Source organism: Zootoca vivipara, chromosome 6, assembly GCF_965207765.1.
Source record: "Zootoca vivipara chromosome 6, rZooViv2.hap1.1, whole genome shotgun sequence".
Lineage (NCBI taxonomy): Eukaryota > Metazoa > Chordata > Lepidosauria > Squamata > Lacertidae > Zootoca > Zootoca vivipara.
This window is the reverse complement of record NC_142589.1, coordinates 80,326,328-80,349,637: the sequence shown is the minus strand read 5'-3', so window position 1 is coordinate 80,349,637 and position 23,310 is coordinate 80,326,328. Positions and strand designations below refer to the sequence as shown.

General features: G+C 45.2%; 1 protein-coding gene across 1 annotated transcript; it reads left to right on the top strand.

Moving 5' to 3' along the window:
• Positions 1-3,478: 3,478 nt before the first annotated feature.
• Positions 3,479-23,069, top strand: LOC118086691 (cytochrome P450 2G1-like). Its single transcript, XM_035118616.3, has 10 exons — positions 3,479-3,717; positions 8,124-8,440; positions 8,790-8,952; positions 11,729-11,878; positions 13,834-13,994; positions 14,222-14,398; positions 18,580-18,721; positions 19,760-19,947; positions 20,807-20,948; positions 21,591-23,069. The coding sequence occupies exons 2-10, from the start codon at positions 8,264-8,266 to the stop codon at positions 21,770-21,772; spliced, it is 1,482 nt and encodes a 493-aa protein (XP_034974507.3). The 5' UTR covers positions 3,479-3,717; positions 8,124-8,263; the 3' UTR covers positions 21,773-23,069.
• The last annotated feature ends 241 nt before the right edge of the window (positions 23,070-23,310 follow it).

The window sequence follows — 23,310 nt, the reverse complement described above, 5'->3', positions numbered from 1 at the left end:
ATATGAAGGAAATAGGGGGGAAAGTTGAGGTATTAAATTTGAAACTGAATCAGGCCAAATGAGAAGAAGTTGGACTTACTAAAGGAGCTTGATAATCCACAATGTAAACCAAAAAAGCACCAGTCCAGAGAGCAATCTTAAATTCCAGACAACAAAGCTTAGTTCAGAAATGTCAGGTGCTGACCCACTTCATCAGGAGAAAGATTTGGAGAAGGAGACACTATATCAGTGACAATGACAAAAAACCAGTTCCAAGAACAACCTTGACATTGACATCATGTTAAGGAAAAGCAAAGATTTGGGAGTACCGCCTTCTGTAATTATTAAAAAGCAAAGCAGAAAGCTTGACTGATGGTGGAAATAAAAATTTAAACAGATGATATCTTTTTTGTTCCCTGCCACTAAAGAACACGAAAAAATGACAGTAGAGCAATTATTACTGGCTGTGAGAAGAAGAAGAGGAAACAGGAACACAAGAAAGTGTGAGCAAGCCCCATCTCCCTTGATTTATATCTACAGTATATCTATATAAATGTAGGCATTGCACACGCGGATTAAACAGCCTTTCTCTATATCTGTAATGTAACAAATTTTTCCACAACGTTCCATGCCCATCAAGGAGGGATCTGGCATAATCCCCCCCCCAAAAAAACACACACCTTTCATACCTAAAATAATGATTAAACACCAAAAAAGTGGTGCCCAAATTAGATGCCACCACCAGAAGCTCTGAAGACTCCTGAAGCTGCGCTGCCAGTTGACATCACAAAGTTCCACAGGAACCAACTGAAAACAGTCCTTTTGCAGCAACAAGGCCCAGCTTTTTCAATAGGCCACAGCATTGCCAAGCAGGGAAAAACAAACAGAATAGGGCCTTTCACAACGGGGGGGGGGGGGAGGGGCACAGGGATGAGGCACAACAAAGGGAGGGGGGAACACATAGCCATGGGGGGGGGAGGACCCTGAGTCAGCCAAAGCAGTGGGGGGTGGGTTGGGACAGGGAAAACTGAGTAGGCCGACCGCCAAAACGGCCATTCCACCTCCAAAGCCCAAGCCCAAAGCCCTCTCTCGGCGGCTGCATTAATAAACACCTGGCAGCATTAGGCAGTCATTCATCATTTCCCTTAACACGCACTTGGAGACATGGCGAGGGGTTTTTGCTTTTTAATTTAGTGGGTGTTGTGTCAGATATGAGGCTACGACGACCATTTTAAGTAAGGGCAGTCATGCCCCTTTTAACCTAGGCTTTATACTATGACTGATTGCCAGGCTCTGCGTCTTTAAAAAAACCCCACAACCATGCACTTTCTCTCCCCAGTTTAAGTCCTCAAACCAACACCACATCCTACATTCAAAACACCTACTCCAAAATTAGAAAATCCAAATAACCAAACAAACAAACAAACAAACAAACAAACCACAAAACACACAACAACGCCCAAATCATACAATACCCACCAAAATAAATGACAACCCCAAAAATAAAATTAAACAATAGTAACTTCTGCTTCTCATGTTATTATTTCAAAAAAATTTAATCTATCTATATATATAAATGTTCACGATGCTTGCAAAGTAGCCAATGTATGGAGATACAGGGGGGAGGGGGACAACACTCCCCGGGGACAACATAGGGCTCAGACAAAAGTAAATACAGTGGTACCTCGACTTACAAATGCCTTGACTTCCGAAGGTTCCCAAAACCAATCAGAGCCTGCTGGATCAGGCCAAAGAGGGCTCATCCAGGCTAGCATTGTCTTCTCACAGTGGCCAACCAGATGCCTCAAGGGGAAACCCATAAGCAGGACCTGAGCACAAGAACATCATCTCCCAGATACAACATGTTTGCCTTTTGATTCTTTTTCTGAATGTGGGCTGGCACTCTTAATCCTTCCATCTTCTTAAAGATAGGGCTGCCATACATCTGTATTTTCCCAGACACAACTGGGATTTGGGCAGCAGAGTGGTTTGCAGGTAGATTTTTGGCGAATCGGCAAAATGTCTGGGAAAACCCAGACGTATGGCAAGGGTTTTTTTTTTTAAAAAAAAATCCATTAAAATCACCCCAAAGCCCCAAAACTTAATATTTTGGGGGAGGTGTTCCCCAAAACTCAACAACTTTCTCTGGATCTTCACTTTTCAGAATATGGCATCCCTACTAAAAAGCCCATTCATGATTTCTAACTGAGTTGAGTTTTAGGTGCAGAATGTTTGTGTGTACACACAGACTGGATAGATTTCAGTTAAGACCCAGGGTCTATGTTCTTTTGGAGAATTGAGACACGGTGGAGACCACTGTAGCTTTAAGAAAGTCCAGATGTTGCAGCATGATCCTTTCAAGAGGGGCCTGCCCAAGATGGATCCCAGTCCTTCTTCTTACTTCTTCTTTCCAGCAACCCTTGCTGGTCTCCCTTTTCCTTTCACCTCACACCCAGTTTGGGCAATCTGTTATGACTTCCACTAGACCGCAGGCACTGAAAGGGCTTGGGTGAAATGATAGCATCTCTGACAAAGAAGCGGTGGATGAAGAAGGCGGTGGTTGGAAAATAGCCAACAAGCATAAAAAGATGCATGCTTGGGCAATGAGATATTAATCTCACAAATACCCTCATGGGGTCTGAACTGGTGGTGACAGATCAGGAATGAGACCTTGGGGCCATCGTAGGCAGCTCCATGGAGATGTTGACTCAGGGTGTGGTGGCTGTGAAGGAGGCAAATTTCAAGCTAGGGACTATTAGGAAATGAAAATAAAATTGCCGATATCATAATGTTATTATGCCAATCTATGATTCACTGTATTAAGAATACTGCGTACACTTCTGGTGGCCTCATTCCATAAATGACATTGTTGAAAATGCCTTAGATAAACTTTTATTCATTCAGGTTTCAGGTTCCAAGGAGTTAGATTTTTGTGGTTGGGGGGAGGACAGCCAAAGTTGTTGAGTGTTTTTTAGAGGATCCGCCAAAGTCATTGAGGTTTTTTAGGGGAACGCAAGGGTAAAAATAGGGGTTTCCTATATGGCAATGAGCATGCATCCTGATTTGATTACAAGACCTTCACACACCTTCCCGACAATGCTGGTTCATTCCACACTTTGCAACGCACTTCCCTGTTGCTTTCCAAACTGCAAAAAGGACCCCCCCCCGCTTTTTAGAGTGGATTTGGTACTTTAATCCACTTCATTTGCACAGATTTAAAGTTCTGACTCTGTCCTACATAATACTGAGATGCTGCAGGCATCTTGAGTTTCTAATCTTTCTAATCTCCCTTCCTCATTCATGGACAGGTAGGGAGAGTCCCATAGGGGCATGTAACTTTCTACCAGCATTGCCCAGAGAAATGCTTGTGCAAGTCGAAATTCCCCTGAATTACAGGTTTTTATTCTTTCTGCTTGCACTTTTACAAAAAAATTGTCCATTGTGAGGGGGTGAGGGGGAGGCTCCTTGGATTTATAGGCAACACTTGGGATGCCCATCCACTTCTTTGTACGACCAAAGTACAAGGAGCAGCAAAGTCAACGAGGGCCGTCAGCTCCCAAATGGGCCTCTTTGGAGTGTTGCCCTTCTTGCTGGTCTCCTGAATCACCTTTTTGCTTATCCTATTTTGGAGGAGAGATGCCACAAAGGGCAAACTGCCCCCGGACCCCAACCCCATTGCCTTTGCTGGGAAACTTGCTCCAGTTGAATGTTTGGGACATCATCTTGTCTTTTCAGAAGGTGAGTGTAGGTGCATAGCTGCCAAGTTTTCCCTTTTCTCACGAGGAAGCCTATTCAGCATAAGGGAAAATCCCTTAAAATAAGGGATAACTTGGCAGCTATGGTGTAGGTGTCTGTCACCAGAAGGGCTGGGGTTTGATATGTGAAGGAGGTATCCCAGTACCATTCAGAGTGGAAGAGGAGGAACTACTGCTAGGCTAGATGTGTTAGAGCCACCTTTTGTGTACTCTATGCTTTCTGAGGTTTCAGATGCCTGGGTCTGAACCCAGACACTCCAAGTGTCCCTATTTTCCAGGAACATCCCTGATTTAGAGAAGCCGTCCTGATTTCTGATTTGATCCTGGAATGTCCCACTTTTCATTAGGATCTCCCTATTTTCATTAGGCAAATGTTGGAGGGTTTGGAGTTAATCGACCCCTGAGCCGTTTGAAGGCAGTCTTGTACGGGAAAGTTTTTTTTTTAAAAAAATGCTTTATTATATTTTTACATATGTTGGAAGCTGCCCAGAGTGGCTGGGGCAAACCAGTAGGATGTGTGGAGTATATATAGTAAAATTATCATTATGGAATGGGTCGTGGGGGGGGGGTGATGGGAAGTCTTATGTATTTCAGTGAGAATGTATGGTGAAACGGACCAAATAAGATAGAAATGATTTATATATGATCTATATATGTACATCTGGATGTATCATATATAAGAACATTTTGTTATCGTTTTGTTATGATTTAATGTTAATAAAGCATGGAGGGGAGAGAAATTCTACAAAACACAGAAAAACCTTTAACTCTGAGTAGGCTTGTTAAGATGTTTAAGACTGAATTAGGTAAGTGCTGGAGATGCAAAGAGGTTGTGGGAATGTTCTTTCATATGTGGTGGACTTGTAAAAGGGTAAAGAGTATTGGGAAATGATCCATAATGAAGTGAAAAAAATGTTTAAAAGCACTTTCCCCTCAAAAAATGGAGTCCTTTTTGTTGGGGATAATTCAGACTGAAATTCCCAGGTGTCAAAAAAGGTTATTTATGTATGCTACTACCGCAGCTCGTGTTTTGTTAGCTACAAAATAGAAAACGAGCGAGGTCCCACATGACAAATTAAGCTGACAGAATATGCACAGCTTGCAGACTTTACACAGAATAAGAGAACAAGAAGAAGATACAGTGGTACTTCGGGTTACAGACGCTTCAGGTTACAGACGCTTCAGGTTACAGACTCCGCTAACCCAGAAATAGTACCTTGGATTAAGAATTTTGCTTCAGGATGAGAACAGAAATCACATGGTGGCAGCACGGGGGCAGCGGGAAGCCCCATTAGCTAAAGTGGTACCTCAGGTTAAGAACAGTTTCAGGTTAAGAATGGACTTCCGGAACCAATTAAGTTCTTAACCAGAGGTACCACTGTACATTTAGAGAAGATTGGAAAACATTTATTGACTATATGTGTACACCTGAAAACATTGGCAGCATTAAGATAAATTCAACAGTGTAAATAAGTTTTGATGGATGCAATAATTTTAAATTGTAAAACATAATATATACTGTATATAAAATAACTCTTTGTCTAAAATGCCTTATGCATAGATCTCAATATAAAAGAAGTCTGCCCATTGTGAATTTCTTCTGTTTCCGATTGTTCTCATGGTAGAAAATGGTAAATAGGTTATTACCCAGGAAAAGAAAGCAAATATTAGCTGGTGGGCCGCTATAATGGCGTCAATATTTACATACATCGATTCAACAGGCACAATCCCTGGTTGCTGGACAGAGGCGGTAATCATTCCAATCCATAAAAAGGGTCCTATGGCAGATCCAGCAAGCTACAGACCAGGCATCCCCAAACTGCGGCCCTCCAGATGTTTTGGCCTACAACTCCCATGATCCCTAGCCAAAAGGACCAGTAGTCAGGGATGATGGGAATTGTAGTCTAAAACATCTGGAGGGTCGAAGTTTGGGGATGCCTGCTACAGACCCATTAGTCTTCTTTCTATCCCCAGCAAATTGTACGCCAAACACCTCCACACTAAATTAATTGATTGGATGGAAACCGAGGCAGTTCTGGCAGAGGAGCAAGCCGGTTTCATACAGGGCAGAACAGCAATAGACCATTGCTTCATATTAGCACATCTCATCGACAAATATGTCAATAAAACACGTGGGATTCTATACGCAGCCTTTATTGATCTGAAGGCGGCCTTTGACTCAATTTCACGAGTCAAACTTTGGGCTAAATTAAATACTTCCAGCATTGACAAAAGATTACTATTCTTGATAAAAAAGCCTATACAAAGACTCTAAGCTGTATGTAACAACCTCAGTTAATGGGCAACTAATTGGCCCTGTACCAGCCACCAAGGGAGTCAAGCAGGGCTGCATTTTAGCCCCGGCCTTATTCAATTTATATATAAATGACATGGTCAAATACCTAACATCCCTGGAGTTTCATGCCCCTAAACTGGCTGAAAAATCAATTTCAGCGCTCCTTTATGCGGATGATGCAGTTCTTCTATCACGAACTAAAGTAGGCCTCAAAAGGCTACTAGGAGAATTCTCAGCTTACTGCAGGAGAGATCAACTGGTGGTAAATCACCAAAAAAACCAAAGTCAGCTAGACAGCTGCCCTAGACACAGAATTGACCTGCACCTCCATGGACAGCTGTGAGTCCAAAATGACTCCCAGGCTGCGCACCTGGTCCTTCAGGGGCACAGTTACCCCATTCAGAACCAGGGAATCCTCCACACATGCCTGCCTCCTGTCCCCCACGAACAGTACTTCTGTCTTGTCAGGATTCAACCTCAATCTGTTAGCCACCATCCATTTTTCCAGTCAACAGGGTCTTGGGAGGCTCATTATAAATACGCTAGGGAAAAAGCATCCCAAAGCGCCAAGATACTGTCTCGCTTTTACTATACGAAGGGAGGCAGGCATATTCCAGTGGCTCTAGAGGTTTTTCAAGCAAAACCTTTGGCGCAGTTACTCTATGGGGCCCAAATCTGGACGGGAAATCCTTGTAGCACACTTGAAACGGTCCAATCTAAATTCTTAAGACAGATTCTAGCCGTTCCAGCGTGTGCACCAAATGCGGCCCTATGTTTGGAGACCGGCCTCCCCTCTGTCGAGACCCGGACCTGGTTAAGAACATTCAACTATTGGCTTCGCTTAAATTTAAATCCATCCGGCCTATTGCCCCTAGTTACACGGGATGCACACAGAAGTCTGTGGTCCAAAGCAGTGCATCAAAAATTACTTACATGTGGCCTCCAAGCACAGCAATTACTTAAAATGGGTCTCCCCAGGGCAAAAACCCTTATTGACCAGCACCTGAAGGACATCGAACTGCAGAATAATCTGGCCTCTATTAAGAAATTTAGTGCTTGGTAGCTTATCTGCCCCCCTCCCACTTTGACTCTCGGGCACCATATCTGTCTAACCTAACCATCCCAAAATTTAGGCGGGCCTTTACGCTGGCCAGACTAAATATGTTACCCTCAGCTGTTCTCGAAGGTAGATACCAAAAAATTCCAATTGAGAACCGGCTTTGCCCCTGTGGATCCGGCTACGTAGAGACTGTGTCACACGTTCTCTTGTCTTGCTCCCTATATAAAGATCTGAGGGATGAGACCATCACGTCGCTCCTATCTGCCACCCCAGGCCGCTCATGTGAAGCCAAATTGTGTTCACTCTTAGCCGACCAGAACAGTTCGATAACAGAGAAGGTTGCCAGATTAATCGAGAGAGCAATGAGACTGAGAGCCACTATTTGAATGACAACAGTGTAGTCACCCGGATTTCCCGCCTAGGATGATATTATTATTATTATTATTATTATTATTATTATTATTATTATTATTATTTCAATAATAATTTCAAGATTCAAGGAATGAGATTATTAATCTATTTTTATTATTATCCCCTGCTTATTTGGTTATTATTATCTTTCTCCTTGTCCTGGCCATCTTCCTGAGGCTATAGTCACAATCCTTCAATTTGGCTGGACTCTATACTTAACCGGCCCGGAACAATCTACCAGAGAGAAGGTTGCCACCCATGGGACAGAGGGACATCGATTGAATGATAACCCAGCTTTTACCATGGGTTTTAATAGGTTTTATTGGGAACCATATTTGTAATGTATTTTTGTTGGTGTTTGTCCTTTTGATGCTATGGCCTGTCGGCTATGCAAATAAAGTTTGATTTGATTTGAATGTCACTGACTGAACTTTTATTCACTCAGATCATTGTTTTCCTGGGGTAATCAGGGGGAAAAAATTAACCTTTCTAGTCATGAGGAGTGTTCTCTGTTGCCTTCCTTGCTGATACCAATGTGGAGAGGACACCAAACTGTGCTGGCAAAACTCCTAATAGCATAAGTTGTGCAAACTGACCTTTCTCCCTGTTATTCTTAACACAGGCTCATTTGTGGAAAATAGTTAATCTTTAAATGAGTTCAGGCTCCTTGGATTTATAGGCAGCGCTTGGGATTCCCATCCACTTCTTTGCAGAACCAAAGTACCAGGAGCAGCAAAGTCAACGAGGGCCATCGGCTCCCAAATGGGCCTCTTTGGAGTGTTGCCCTTCTTGCTGGTCTCCTGCATCACCTTCTTGCTTATCCTAATCCGGAGGAGAGATGCCACAAAGGGCAAACTGCCCCCAGGCCCCACCCCATTGCCTTTGCTGGGCAACTTGCTCCAGTTGGATGTTCGGAACATCATCACATCTTTTCAGAAGGTCAGTGTGAGTCTCTGCCGCCAGCAGGGCTGGAGGCTGCTATGTGAAGGAGGTGTCCCCGTGCCATTCAGAGTGGAAGAGGAGGAGCTACCCCTAGGCAGGATTTATTACTGCAGAAAAAGAGGAAACTGCCTTATACAGATTCAGATTACTGATCCATCTAGTCATGTTTTTTTCTGCTCTGCATTGTCCGGCAGCAGCCCTCCAGAGTTTTAGATGGCAGGGACTGGATGTGGGTCCTTCTGCATGCAAAGCACGTGCTCTTCCAACAAATCACACCCTTTCCCGCTGTCCCTTTACGTCCATATATCAGGCACTAATATACAGTATGTTCTTTGTCTCTTGGCAGCTCCAGGAGCAGTATGGCTCAGTCTTCACTGTCTACATGGGCTCCCGGCCAATTGTGGTTCTGTGTGGTTATGGAACCATAAAGGAAGCACTCATAGATAATGCAGAAACATTTGGAGGGAGAGGACTGATGCTGGGTTTGGATGAAACCATCAGGGATTATGGTAAGTGGCAGCTTGAAAATGGAGTGTTTGTAGCAGAAATGAATGCAACCGAAAGCTGGGGTGGGATAAATTTATCTTGCAATATTAGAGGAAGGGCCATAGCTCAGTGTCAAGAGTACCTGCTCTGAATGCAGAATGTCCCAACTACAGTCTTTGGCATTTACTTGAAACCCTGGAGAGCAGGTGCTGGTCAGTATACTGAACTGGATGGACCACATGCCTGACTCTGTAGAAGGCAGCTTTCTATAATCCCTGTCTTTTTCTCTTTTATTTTTTGAATGTTATCCATATAAACCCAATAACAAAATAGAACTTTGTGAGTCAAACATATAAAAAGTAAATCAAACCAAGTCCAGCCTGGGATTCTACATTCACAAGAAGTAATAATAAAGCAATTTATCTGGATATTTGCGATGAGATACCGGTAACAGACAAGTGGAGAGTACCATCATAATAAATGAGGGAGCAAGAGGCGTGGTGCCAGGGGGGAGGTGGGAGTGGACCGCCCCGGATGTCATCACTGAGGGGGGTGACATTTGGCGCGCCACCCACCCACGACTTCTAAGCCTACCCCAAGCCATTGGGGGAAGTGGGGAACTGCACTGCTTTTCTGACAGCCTTTCCCCCTTCCCCCTTTGTTCTGACAGCCTTTGCCCTGACACGCTCCCGGGCTGCTTCCTGGGGAGGGGGGGAAGCCTTTTCTATCAAAAAGAAGGGGGAAGGGGGGAATGCCATTGGCAAAGCGGTCCCCCCCAGAAAGCAGCCCGGAAGCACAGGCAATGGCACACAGCCTGCCCACGGCTCCCAACCCTCCCCTGAAAGATCCCCATACCCGCTCCTGCTTGCACTGGAGTAGGAGCTAGATCGGGGCTGCTCAGCTGGGGAGCTGAGGGGTCCACGGCTGGGGGACCCCTCACCTTCTCAAGGGAGAAGTTTAAAGGAGTCCCCACCTCACCATCAGAGCCCCTGCATAACCTGAAGGCAGCCAGGTGGGATAGTTGCTGGGGTTGGGGAAGGTGGAGGCAGCCCGGCAGCTGCATCTGAGAGCCCCTGAATCGCCTCTGAGGTGGGGTGGGGTTGTTTTAGCCCTTCTATTAATAATTTCAATGTGGGGGTGTGTGAAAAGAAATTTTCTGCACGGGGTACCACCTGACCTTGCAACGCCACTGTGTGGTGCACTTGATTTACAAGACTTACCAAAACATGAACCTAGAACTGAAGCCACCAGGGACAGAAGGAGTACTGTGATTCTATAATTTAACATAGCTCAGGACTGAATAACTACTTTTAGCCTGAAAATTGCATTCCACCATAGGAAACTTTTCAGTAATGTGCATGACTGTAGTAAGTGGTGCTGGAGCCAAGGTGTGTGGGGAAAGAAGAGGAAAAGGTTTGCACGTCCTTTCGGCCTTTTCCCCTTCCTTCCTTCCTTCCTTCCTTCATTCATTCCTTCATTCCTTCCCCCCTTTCTCCTTCTTTCTGTCACACACCCCTCAACCTTCCATCTGTTCTATTCCCAGTATTATCTGAGTCAGATAGACCAAGGGGTCTGACCCAGTAGAAGGCATTCCTGCATTGCAGGGGGCTGAACTAGAAGTTGATGGGGATCCCTTCCAACTCTATGATTCTAAGGCAGCTTCCTATGTTCCTTTTCTAGGGATGGGGGAGAAATTTGACTCACTTCTGATTTTCTCACTTTCCCCCATTTCACTCCTAGGAATGGAAAGGTCAACCAGTTTGGCTTTTCTAGACTTCTCATTTTTCCACTTCTCCACATTTTCACACCACTTTTCTTTTTTTAAAAAACCCAAAACAAAACACACCAAACCTCTCCAAAATTCTACCGTGTTTTAGTTCAGATATCTCCTAGTAAGCACATAATGTACACATTTCATCTTTGCAGGCAAGTTCCCCCAATACAATGCATTTTGATGTTATTTTCACTGTATCATGAATAGATTTTTATGCCTGCTTTCCAGTGTTTTTATAAATATTGGCTGGAGAACCACACTGCAAAATTTGGACAAGTACAAATTTTGAAGCGTGGCTGTGTTTCAGTTCTCCTATTGTTTTGGAAAGTGCAAATGAGTGCGAATTAAATGTGAACCGAATCTAATCTTATGTCTGTCCCTATTTAATGCTGCTGCTTCTCTCTCCCTTCACAGCTGCCTCCTCCTCCCTGTCCTCATTCTCACCTTCTCTCTCTCCATCTTCCATTTCTTTCTTGTTACCACTGGCACCAATGGAAGCCATTGGAAAGCCTAAATCTTGTTGGGATGGTTGGGAGGTCCCAAGGAGGAGAGCCATAGGCCTGGTGGTTGGTTCCTGAGTTCCAGAGGTCTGCTGCCCTCGAGCTGATTCAAGGTGCTGAAATTATGCCACAAGTCTGCTTCCCCGCACATTATGCCAACTGTCGCTCCATCTTTCTGTGCGGTTACTTCCATGCCAGGGCTTCCTCCATAACTCCTGCAATGGAGGGGGCTGGACTAGAGGACCCCTGGGGTCCCTTCCAACTCTACAATTATACAATTCTATCCATCTCAGAGTAACCAGAAAAACATGGCTCTTTCCAGTGTTTTTTGTTTGGCCCTTCCATCTTCTTTTAGACCTAACTTGTAGTGAATAAAATGTCCCCGCAGCACATATGGCTGCCCCTGTGAGAACGGGATTGTTAGACTAGAGGGATGTTCTGTGTGCCATTGTTTTCTGTGTAGCGCTTCCATCTTTTCTTCCCCCAGTCTTCTGCCTTTTTTGTGGCGTTTTTCTCCATTTCCAGGCGTGGTTTCCACCAATGGGGAACGGTGGAGGCAGCTGCGTCGCTTCTCCCTCACAACCCTGAGGAACTTTGGGATGGGGAAGAGATCCATCGAGGAGCGGATCCAGGAGGAGGCCCAGTTCCTGGTGGAAGCGCTGAGGAAAACGGAAGGTGAACATTTCCCCTCAGAAAGGGCACCGTGTGCTTTTTGACATTGTGGCAGGAAGTGAGGAGAAACGATGTTGTAACTGAGGAACAGCTGCTCAGTGCTTTCCTCACAAGCGTTCAGTCACCTGTCAAATAAGTGGGTCTGGCTTTCCTCCTTTGCACCTGCCCCTTTGCCCACAGAGTTTGTCATCTGGAGCCAAAGGGACTAAACTGAGATTTCAGGAGATGGCGTTAGTCCCTCAGGAAGATGGTGGCGTATAAAGTAGCAAAGGATCTCCTTCCTCCTTGTGCTCCAGCCAAGATGTGCAAAAAGTGCTTTAAGTCATGGTGTGGGGATTGTAGATTTATGTAATCACCACAAAGGGGTCAATTGCAGTGCCAGGTTCTGTGGTTTTCTGAGCACCCGGCGACTTCTCTAGAAAACTCAGCCAGATAGGCTGAGTATGTATGTATGTATGTATGTATGTATGTATGTATGTATGTATGTATGTATGTATGTATAAATAAAAAGCAACCTTTGGTTTGTCTGGCTCCGTTCCCTCTTCCCTCAGAGACTTAAGGGGTGAGACGTCTGGTGGGGAACCAAATGAGTCCTGGGATTGTTTCTGTGGAGAAATAAGACCCATTTTTCTCTCCCCTCAGACCAGACAAGGGATGTGAGCAAATTGAGCAGAGGCAATGCAGCCGTCCTCTAGCGGAGGCGTTTTCCCACCCTTTCCCCCTCCCCCACCATGAAGAGGCTAAATTAACACCAGGCTCAAAATGGCTGCCTTTATGCCAGGAGCTGCCTCTCCCTCTCTCCCTTTCTCTCTCTCCTCAAGGCCTGGAGGGTCAGGGGAGCCTTTCCAAGGCCATGGGCCTTTAGAGGGCCGCAGGAGTTGCCTCAGGATTTTGTTTTTTAATGGAGATCCAAAAGGTTCTTCTGCCCTCTCCCCTCCCCCCCCCGGAGTAAGCCCTTCTCAATGGCCCTTCTAAACAGCTACCGTCTGAAATAAATTAATCACTACACATGCCTCGTTCTGAAATAAATTAATCACTATGCACACCTCATGAGTCCCTGAGGAATTTGGAAGGTTCCCCTAGAGGATGGCTTGGAATTGCATTGCTGTGTCCCTTTTCCTTGTTTCCTTAGGTTTTCCCTCAGCTATTGAAAAGGCATAGCTGCTTCTCTTTTACCACAGCTTTCCAAGTCATTTTCTTGAGGAATTCTTGAAATTCGCTCTGTAAAGTTTCATTTTCTTGGCCACGGTTTGCACATGAAATAACCCAGGTGCCATTCCGTTTTTTCTGCCTACGCCTTGACAGTGTATTCTTTAAATTTCTTCTTTCCTTTTTTTGACAAATAGTCCCTCTAGAAAGTTTCGAAGAAGTTTTTATCATTTAAAATAATCATTGAATAATTTTTATTCAAATTTTTAAAAAGCAAAGAAGATTACACAACTTACATACCATGGAAAAAATGAAGTTTCGAAGAAGTTTTTAATGGAGTTGTGGAGAATTTCTAGAAAGCCCCCAAGCTTTCTAGTATTCCCTTTAAATGGTAGAAATATGAGGCTGGCTGGTTCTGCACTGGCTCACATGGCATGTTAAGTTTCTGCCCATGTGCAGAGGTTTATTTGGCTTCATCTAGCTGGAGAAACTTCGTTTGCATATTTCTGGATGCTGTTAAAACATTCAGGAGCCTTTTTAGCTAGATGCACCAGTGTCCATTAGGGATATTCTTTCTCCTGAGGAAGGCAGCCCTGTTTAGGGAAGTTTTTAATGCTGGATGTTTTATTATGTTTTTAATATTTCTTTGGGAGCTGCCCAGAGTGGCTTAAGAAACCCAGCCAGATTGGCGGGGAATAAATAAATTATTATTATTATTATTATTATTATTATTATTATTATTACTCCTTTGACCACAGGATGCATCCTGGCATCTTAGGTGATGTTGTGTCCATTTTTCACATCCACAGGGCACCCATTTGATCCAACCTTCTACCTCAGTCACGCTGTTTCCAATGTTATCTGCTCTGTGGTTTTTGGCCAGCGGTTCGAATATGAAGACAAACAGTTTGTCTATTTACTTGATGTGATCAACAAATCCTTCCAGCTCATGTTTTCCACATCGTCGCAGGTAATGGAGGCACCTGCTCACCTGAGACAGAGAATGCATCCATGGCCTCCCGTAACCTGGTTATTTCATGCCCTCCACTTTTTTCATTTATTAAAAAAATGGCTCATTTCTATTTGGGTGTGGTTTGGGAAGGCATAGTACAAGGCCTGGGCATTAAGGGGTCACGTGCATGGGGTGCAAGGCAATGAGGAAGCTTAGACAGTTACATCTGTTACTTTTCTTCAAAGATGAAGAATTTTTTCCCAGGCCTGATGCGGATCCTGCCTGGGCCTCACCAAGAAGTGCCCAAGTACATGAAGGAGTTAATAAATTTCATCTCTCAGAGGGTCCAGATCCACCGGGAATCCTTCGATCCAAATTGCCCCCGGGACTTCATCGACTGTTTCCTGGCCAAAATGGAACAGGTAATTGTTGGGGGGAACCAAGGGTCTCCCAGTTTTTGGAGGTTGACCTTCTAACCAGTCTTTGTTCTGGCACAAAGGACTCATCCAGACTTCCTTTTGTGCTGCATTTCAAGGCACAGGTCCACACTTGAAAGTACCATGTCTAAATGCTCCTCCCACTTTTATTTTTGGCCCTATGATTTCTCCATTACAATCTACTCTTTTTTTTTAAACATAATTTTTATTGATTTTACAAATTACAAAAGACGGTACATACATGAACACCTTTTCCACCTTCTTCCCACCCCCCTCCATGGGTCCTCCCCTGCCACAGAAGTATCCCACGTAGGTGAACAGTCAGAAATGGTCCATTTTATGATTGGATTTCTGTCCTCCTCCCCCTCCCCTGCCCCCAAAGCCCCCCCCTGCCACCAGGGAGCTCCAGTAAACCAGGGCAGTACGCAGGAGGTCATCCATCCAACCATCTATTGTCATACCAAAAAAAGAATAAAAAAAGAGAAAAGAGAAAAAAGAGAAGAAAAAAGTGACAAAAAAGAAAAAAGACAATACAAAACAAAACAAAACAAAAAAATCTTTCTTCCATTCATAATTGTTAAACCATATTTTGTGGGCTTCCCCACCCTCCCCCCTTCCCCGGTTTTCCTCCCTTTTTTATCATCTTCAACAGTTTCTTATTTTATAAAATACACCTTTATACCTTATACTACTTTTAAATTAGCTATTATCATTTTCACCTAATGTCCAATCACTGAAAAATCAAACTCCCATTTTTTCTTCTCGTGCCTAATTTTTACCCCCTCTATAAGCCTCCATATTTTCACCTTTTTCCAAAATCAATTCACTTTTAAAACTATAACTATTCCCAATCTAACCTTACATCCCCGATTACCGGCTCCACCCCCCCCCAATCCAGCAAGTTCCGTAGTCAGCAGTCCAGTTATAATCCTGTTAATCCATCCTTATAATCACAACTTCACTTTCCCTTCACCCCACCCCCTGTTTACAGCCTTTTGCCATCCAGGCCTCCATACAAGACCCCTGAGCTTCTTCTCTTCTCTGCTTATTTTTCCCCTCTTCCCTGTGGGCATTAATCCAATCGTGCCCCCCTCGAAGGGGAGGCACTCCATCCGACTTTTTGTAGAGTAAAATCATCATTTTTTTCCTGGTGGGCTTCATTTTGTGTTATATTATCACAGTCCGCATCTTTTCCTTCCAAATCACAGTCCCCATCATTATCATTCTCACACTCGTCTTCTTCAGTTTCAATAGCTTCATCCTCTAAGAAGTCATATTCTGCCATCACCATCTGGAATTGTTGCTGTAACTCTTGCTGTTGTGTCTCCTCTTGACATAGTTCTATTCTTACTTCCCACATTAAGGTCAAAACAGTCCGCTGGAACTCAGGCGAATACCTTTTTGTTGACATAGTTCAATCCTGTCAAGGTCAAAACTTGTCACATGGGGTGGAATATGGTCACAGTTTATTTTCTCGACTCCGTTTTAACAAGCTGGCTGCATTCTTCAAGTCTTATTAAAAATAAAGTTCGAACTCGCATTTCAAAAGCATATAAACCAAAAAGGAATTTTCAAAAAGTCCAGAAATAAAGATAGAAATAAAATTTGACTTATAAATCCTGATCAGCTCACTGGGTTGTCTGGGCTGCCGGCTCCCGAGGAAAAGAAAGGTCTTTCTTGGTCTTAACCTCTTTCTGCAGGGCACTCACAACCACAGTCTCTCTCCCCTTTTACCCTGCATTTAGGGGAGATTCTCTTTGATGCCTTTGAGGGATCCTTTTAAGTTGAGATCTTCTATTTACGGCTTCGGGTTTCTATTTACTGTCTCTTATGTTGCCGTGGGGGGGGGTGGCTTCCTCTTTTCCCCCCTCTCTCCCAGGTCCAAATTGTTTTATAATCCAAATCGTGAGGTTACTTACAGTCTTATTTCCAATCGTTTTATTTTCAGAAGAATCCAGTGCTCTCCGCCTTCGGCTTGAAGCTTCTCACCGCTAGGATAACGTTACCGCTCAAAATGGCCCCCGCGACTTCTACCCTCCTCGCTCCGGAGCTCTTATTAGAGCTTGCCGGAGAGTTGGGGAGTCCGGATTGGGGCTCTGCCGAGCAAAATTCGCCCCCGGGACGCCCTTCCCGAGGTTCTAAGGGGCGCAGCGTCGCTCTCGCTGCCCTCCCCACTCCTAGCAGAGACGGGCCATCTCGGAGACGAGACGGGACCCCGCCGATCGGCGCTGGCGCTGAACCGGAAGCCCCTACAATCTACTCTTTGCCAATGAATCGGCGCAAACAGCAATCCATGGAACAACCCAAATTGCCATTTGTTCTGATCCAGCATCAGGGGTGGAGGAAGGGGGTGGTGGTGGTGGTCCGCCCTGGGTTTCACCACTGAGGGGGGTGACAAAACGCTGGGCGGCAATCACCGCAGGGCCTGTAGCACGCCCAAGCCACACATCTCTCCTGGGAGAGACGCGGTGGCTTGGGCAACCGCAGGCTCTGCGTTGCCCAAACGGCCTACCTGCTGCCTCCCCCCCCCCAGCTGTGGGACAGCTGAGAGGGAGGAGGCAGGCAGAATCCAGAGGCTGCTCACCCGCCCCTGGGCAAGTCACCCCAGGCACCAAAGTGGCTACCCAAAAGATGGGTTCTTAATTGACACAATTTGCCCAACGTGGCCTTTGTCAACAGCTTATCCAAAAAGATAATAATATAATATTTATTAAACTATTGTTCAACCACACTTTAAAATAGTTTAAAAACTTACAACGGTTTAGAACAGAAATTCTATTGAGTCAGATATTTAGGGCGGGGGGACTAGAAACAGCTGCCACAACCGCCATGTATATACATAAGGGTCTGGTTGATTCTGTTTCAGTGTATCTGACGAAGTGTGCATGCACATGAAAGCTCATACCAAAATAAAAACTTAGTTGGTCTTTAAGGTGCTATTGAAGGAATTTCTCGTAGGAGGACCACACTTAAATATTTTCTGTCAAGCACAGATGTCTTCATTTTCATTAACTCCTATCCAGTCATTATCATTCAGGGAATGTATAAACCAAAATCTTTCTATATAATAGAGGTTATATAGAAGATAGAGGATAACTCTATCTCTCTTTTAAATCAGAACCAGTGAAGGCAGTGAATGTCCTGTGTGAGTGTCTGGAGGTGGTTGGAGGATGGTTGGCGGCTAACAGATTTAGGTTGAATCCTGACAAGACAGAAGTACTGTTATTGGGGGACAGGGGGCGGGTGGGTGACTCCCTGGTCCTGAATGGGATAACTGTGCCCTTGAAGGACCAGGTGCGCAGCCTGGGAGTCATTTTGGACTCACAGCTGTCCATGGAGGCACAGGTTAATTCTGTGTCCAGGGCGGCTGTCTACCAGCTCCATCTGGTACGCAGGCTGAGACCCTACCTGCCTGCAGACTGTCTCACTGGAGTGGTGCATGCTCTAGTTATCTCCCGCTTGGACTACTGCAATGCGCTCTACGTGGGGCTACCTTTGAAGGTGACCCGGAAACTGCAATTAATCCAGAATGTGGCAGCTAGACTGGTGATTGGGAGCGGCCGCCAAGACCACATAACACCGGTGCTAAGAGACCTACATTGGCTCCCAGTACGTTTCCGAGCACAATTCAAAGTGTTGGTGCTGACCTTTAAAGCCCTAAACGGCCTTGGTCCTATATACCTGAAGGAGTGTCTCCACCCCCATTGTTCATCCCGGACACTGAGATTCAGCGCCGAGGGCCTTCTGGTGGTTCCCTCACTGTGAGAAGCAAAGTACAGGGAACCAGGCAGAGGGCCTTCTCGGTAGTGGCGCCTGCCCTGTGGAACACCCTTCCATTGGAGGTCAGGGAGATGAACAACTATCTGACATTTAGAAAACACCTAAAGGCAGCTCGTTTAGGGATGTTTTTAATCTGTGATATTTTAATGTATTTTTATATTTGTTGGAAGCCGCCCAGAGTGGCCGGGGAAACCCAGCCAGATGGGCGGGGTATAAATAAATAAATAAATAATATACGGCACAATTGATCTTTCATAATTGACTTAAAAATACGGCAAGGAAATCCTGCTGGCCATACACCAGCCTTCCATAAAACGTTTTTGCAGGCATGCTGATTGGCTCCTGGTTTGATAACATTGTTCTCTTCTTCTTCTTCCCTGTGTCAGGAGAAAGAGAACCCAACTTCGGAATTCCATAATGAGAACTTGGCTGTTACGGTTCTTAACCTGTTCTTTGCAGGGACAGAGACAGTCAGCACCACCCTCAGATACGGGCTTCTCATCCTCCTCAGATACCCAGAGATAGAAGGTGAAAAAACAAGACTGAATCTTCCTCACTCGCTCTTGTTGCCTGTCTTTTGAGCTGGCTTACTGGTTCCTTTCTTGCCAACTAAACCAGGACTCCCTTTACCTCTAACCTTTGAAAGTTCCACTTGGACAAAACCCGAACTCTAGGCTGCCCAGGTCCTTCCTTTGATCACCCCGGGGATGGAACATCTATGACAAGCACTCGTACTATTCTAGGGTTCACAGTGGAACAGTGGTAGTTTGATGTGAAATTGCTACTGGGAATAATCTGGAGTAGTCTTAGACCATTCCTAGTAGCTTCTTATGATGATGGGGCAGGTTGTTGGCTTTTGCATGACTGGAAGGTTGCCAACTGTCCAATGTTAAGAGAGACACACCTGTTGCTCCATCCACTTTTGGCTTTGGTTCTACCCACCATTGTCATGTGATCCCTGAAAGGTTCTACACAAAAGATTATGGTCCCTGGTTTCAAAAAGGTCTTCCTTACCCCTAGTCTAGCCCCTTCTTATCTCCTTTGACTGGCAGCAGAGCCCCAGACTCTCACGTGGAAAATGGTTCTTTCCATCACCTTCTACATTAATCCTTTAATTGGAGATGTCAGAAAAAGAACCTTCTGTATGCAAAGCATGAGCTCCATTTTGATTTTACTTTCTACACTGCTCTGATATAAAATATATCAGAATTGGAGAATAGCCTCTACCAAAGGCATCATGGAACTGTGAAGAAGCACAATCTCAGGATGAAGGGAGACACATTTGGCAAATCCTCACTGTGATCAACTCCTGCCCAGAAACCTATGTCCCTACTGTGGAAGAACATGTGGATCCAGAATTGGCCTCCACAGTCTCTTATGGACACACTGTTAAAACCATATTCATGGAAGACAATCTTAATTGGCTACGAGTGATCACCAAGGAAAGAAAGGATATCAAAAATATTTTGAGCCAAGGTTCCTCCTCCTATAAATGCATATTTCTAATCACCTCCCACCGCCTGGGTACCACAGTGTATAGCTTTAACCCTTCTCTCTTCTTTACAGCTAAGGTCCAAGAGGAGATTGACCGGGTCATTGGGAGGAACCGCAGCCCCTCCTTAGAGGACCGGAGTCAGATGCCCTTCACGGATGCTGTTGTTCATGAGATTCAGCGGTTTATAGACATCACCCCACTGGCACCTCCCCATTCTGTGACCTGCGACACACATTTCCGGGGTTTCAGCCTTCCCAAGGTGTGGTGAGCCATGTGGCCAACAGAAGCATTAGTGACAGGTCAAAAATCCTACCAACATGTGTACAGCTGGAGCTGTGCACATATGTGTTTGCACCCCTGCTCCCATGAAAGAGTAGGAAGCTGCAGTGGCCTAGATCAGGCATAGGCAAACTCCAGGTCTCCAGATGTTTGGGACTACAATTCCCACCATCCCTAGCTAATTGGACCAGGGGTTAGGGAGGATGGGGATTGTAGTCCCAAACATCTGGAGGGCCGGAGTTTGCCTATGCCTGGCCTAGATGGTTGTGGTTCCACTTTCCATCATTTACAGGAAGCAGAAGGAGATGTACCTCTGTGTAGTGCAGCAAACTCGAGGACTAATCAGTGAGGCTGGATGCCTGTGGTGCAAATCCCGCCTAATGGACAGAAAAACAGTCCCTCATCACTGTGGAAGGACTTTAGTATGGCAGCAAACTCAGTCACACACAACATCCTGTTATAATGGTGCTGTCTTACCTTAAATAACCTCTGCCATCTTCACTCCTGCATGTGAGGAGGTTTGAACTAACTACATGTTTATTATTGTATTCTTAATGCAGAAAGTTCAAGAGGCTTAAGCTGTAGGTGGGTCTGGCACAGGGCCAAAGGCCAAATGCAGGATAAAGAGGAAACAGAAGGCCCTAAACATCCAGTTGTTAGTAGTAGTAGTAGTAGTAGTAGTAATAATAATAATAATAATAATATTATTTTTACCTCACCCATCTGGCTGGGTTTCCCCAGCCACTCTGGGCGGCTTTCAACAGAACATTAAAAACATTCAAAACCTATTTTATATATCAGTAACCGGTGCTTTTGGGGTCTCTGTCTTTCCTCTCCAGGGAACCACAGTAGTGCCATTCCTGTCGTCCTCCCTGCATGACCCACAGCACTTTGAGACACCGAGGAAATTCAATCCTCGTCACTTTCTGGATGAAAGAGGGTCCTTCAAGAAGAATGAGGCCTCCCTCACATTTTCAACAGGTATTGCACATCAGCTTTATGGTAGGGAAGAATGCGTGGGAGGGCTGCCATGGCTAAAGAACAGGCAGCCCCAAACTTCGGCCCTCCAGATGTTTTGGACTACAATTCCCATCTTCCCTGACCACTGGTCCTGTTACCTTAGGGATCATGGGAGTTGTAGGCCAAAACATATTGCGGGCCGCAGTTTGGGGATGCCTGCCTTAAAAGGAATTAAGGATGTGAAGGAGGAAAGAGTGAGAAGGGCAAGGATGTTGGGTTCATTAACAGGAAATTAAGTCTTGGATTGAGCATTGGGTTAGGAGGAATAACGTTTTAAAATTATTATTATTATTATTATCATTATTAGGCCAGTGCAGAGCTTGTCTGTGGCCCAGGGCAGGAGTCCTTGGTCAGTTGGGAGTAACAGGGTGTTCCAGGCATGGCAGTGTAAGTCTGGCAGGGCACCCTTGCCAGCTTATCATTCGGAAGCCCAGGGCAAGTTTCCCCAGCTGTCTCTCCCACCCTTTGCACGAGCCTGAATATTATTACTATTAAATTTGTTTACTGCCCTTCATCCGAAGATCATAGGGCAGTTCACAACATAAAAAATACAAAATGAAAACAAAAAAATGCATAATAAAATCCTATTTGTCGTTTCTCCAGGGAAAAGGGTTTGCCTTGGCGAAGGTTTGGCCCGTATGGAGCTCTTCCTATTCCTCACAGCGGTGTTGCAAAACTTCCACCTGAAATCCCTTCAGGAGAGGGAGGAAATAGACATTTCAGCGGATGTGCAAGGCAGTTCAAAGCTTCCCCGGCCTTATAATCTTTGTGTGGTTCCACGGTAAATTGTCCCTACTGCATGAATGCTGAGATATCTGGGGGATGCAGGTGCCTCTGCCAGTATGTTTCTGCTTAATCTCTTAAACACCTTCTATATCTCTTTCTGATTGGGAGATAATATTAACACAATGAAGGTTTGTGGCTGAAAAACTGCTTTAAAAATCACTATGACTAAAGTGTGTTATGTGTAGATCTCAATATAAAAGGAGTCTGCCCTGATTGTGCTTCTTCTGTTCTTGATTTTTCTCATGGTAGAAAAAGAAAAGAGTATTAACCAGGAGAAAAAAGTAACAAATAGGTGAGGTGGCTCACTCAATATTTTATACTGTGGGAGAAATGCAGAATGTCTTAAGAGGAGAATTTAAGATCTTTAAAGAAGATATATGTGAATACACAGACACATTGGAGGAAGTGCCTGGGATATGCAGGGTTGTGTATGTACCTGTTTAGTCTAAACACCTTCTCTCTGTCTCTGAATGGAAGATAACACAGTACATACCCAGCGGCGTAGCTAGCCGCCTGGCTGCCTGGGGTGGCAAACCTGAAGGCACCCAAAGGCGGGGTGTCCTTCACATGCATGCGTCGCGCGTCATGCCACATGATGCATGCATCACGACGTGCATGTTGCGGCACTTGGCGCATGCGTGCACAGGAGGCATGTGGCACGGCAGCGCGGCAAACCCCGTGGGCAAGCTATGGAGTGAGGCAGTCTCGGCTGCATCGGGGCTTCTCTTCCATGGTGGCGGCCGCGTTGTGCAGCGGCCAGAGGTGGTCAGCCCTGTCCAGCCTGCTGCCTGGGGCGGTGCTCCCCCCGGCCCCTATTACTACACCACTGTACATACCTTTGCTGTGAGTCCTGGAAGACCTGCTCCCTGCCCTGCAGGATTTCCCCCACCCTGCTTGGGAAAGCAAGGCCCTGACTGACTCCAGCTACAAGAGCTGTGGCTGCTGAGGAGGCCAGAGGTCATCTTTAGTGCAGAACTAGGTCATCAAGCCTGAGCTTCCACAACTGCCACCAGCCATGAACCACCCCATAAAATGCAGTAATCTAACCTAGAAGTTAACAGAGCATAGGCAGCATAAGGTGGCTGAAGCCTTGTTTTTCTGCAATGGGTGGAGATGGAATTAAAACTGCGGTTTCACCCTGACACAGGGCTCGTCCACACTTCCATTTGTCCCATGTTTTCTAGGCATGGGTCTGAGAGGTTTTTGGTTTGCCTCACAGCTTTCCCTGAGAAAACCCCCTGCTTACCGCTGTATCATAACAAACATCAACCAGGTTTTCTGCATTGCATCCATTGCATTTTTAAACAAAGACTTTTCTGAAAAAACATAGGAAGGCAACAGGGAAAACCCAGAGGAATTTGCTGGGTTTCGATGTCACCGCTGATGAATTACTATTTTCTTGGTCAAACTATCAAGTTAGCAGTATAAACATTGAAACAGACTGTTTGTTGAAAACCCAGCCGTTGTAAGTTGGGTGGGGTGAGAAGTTACACAAGGAAACCCCTCAGAAGCTAACCCTGGACATATCTCCTTTTAA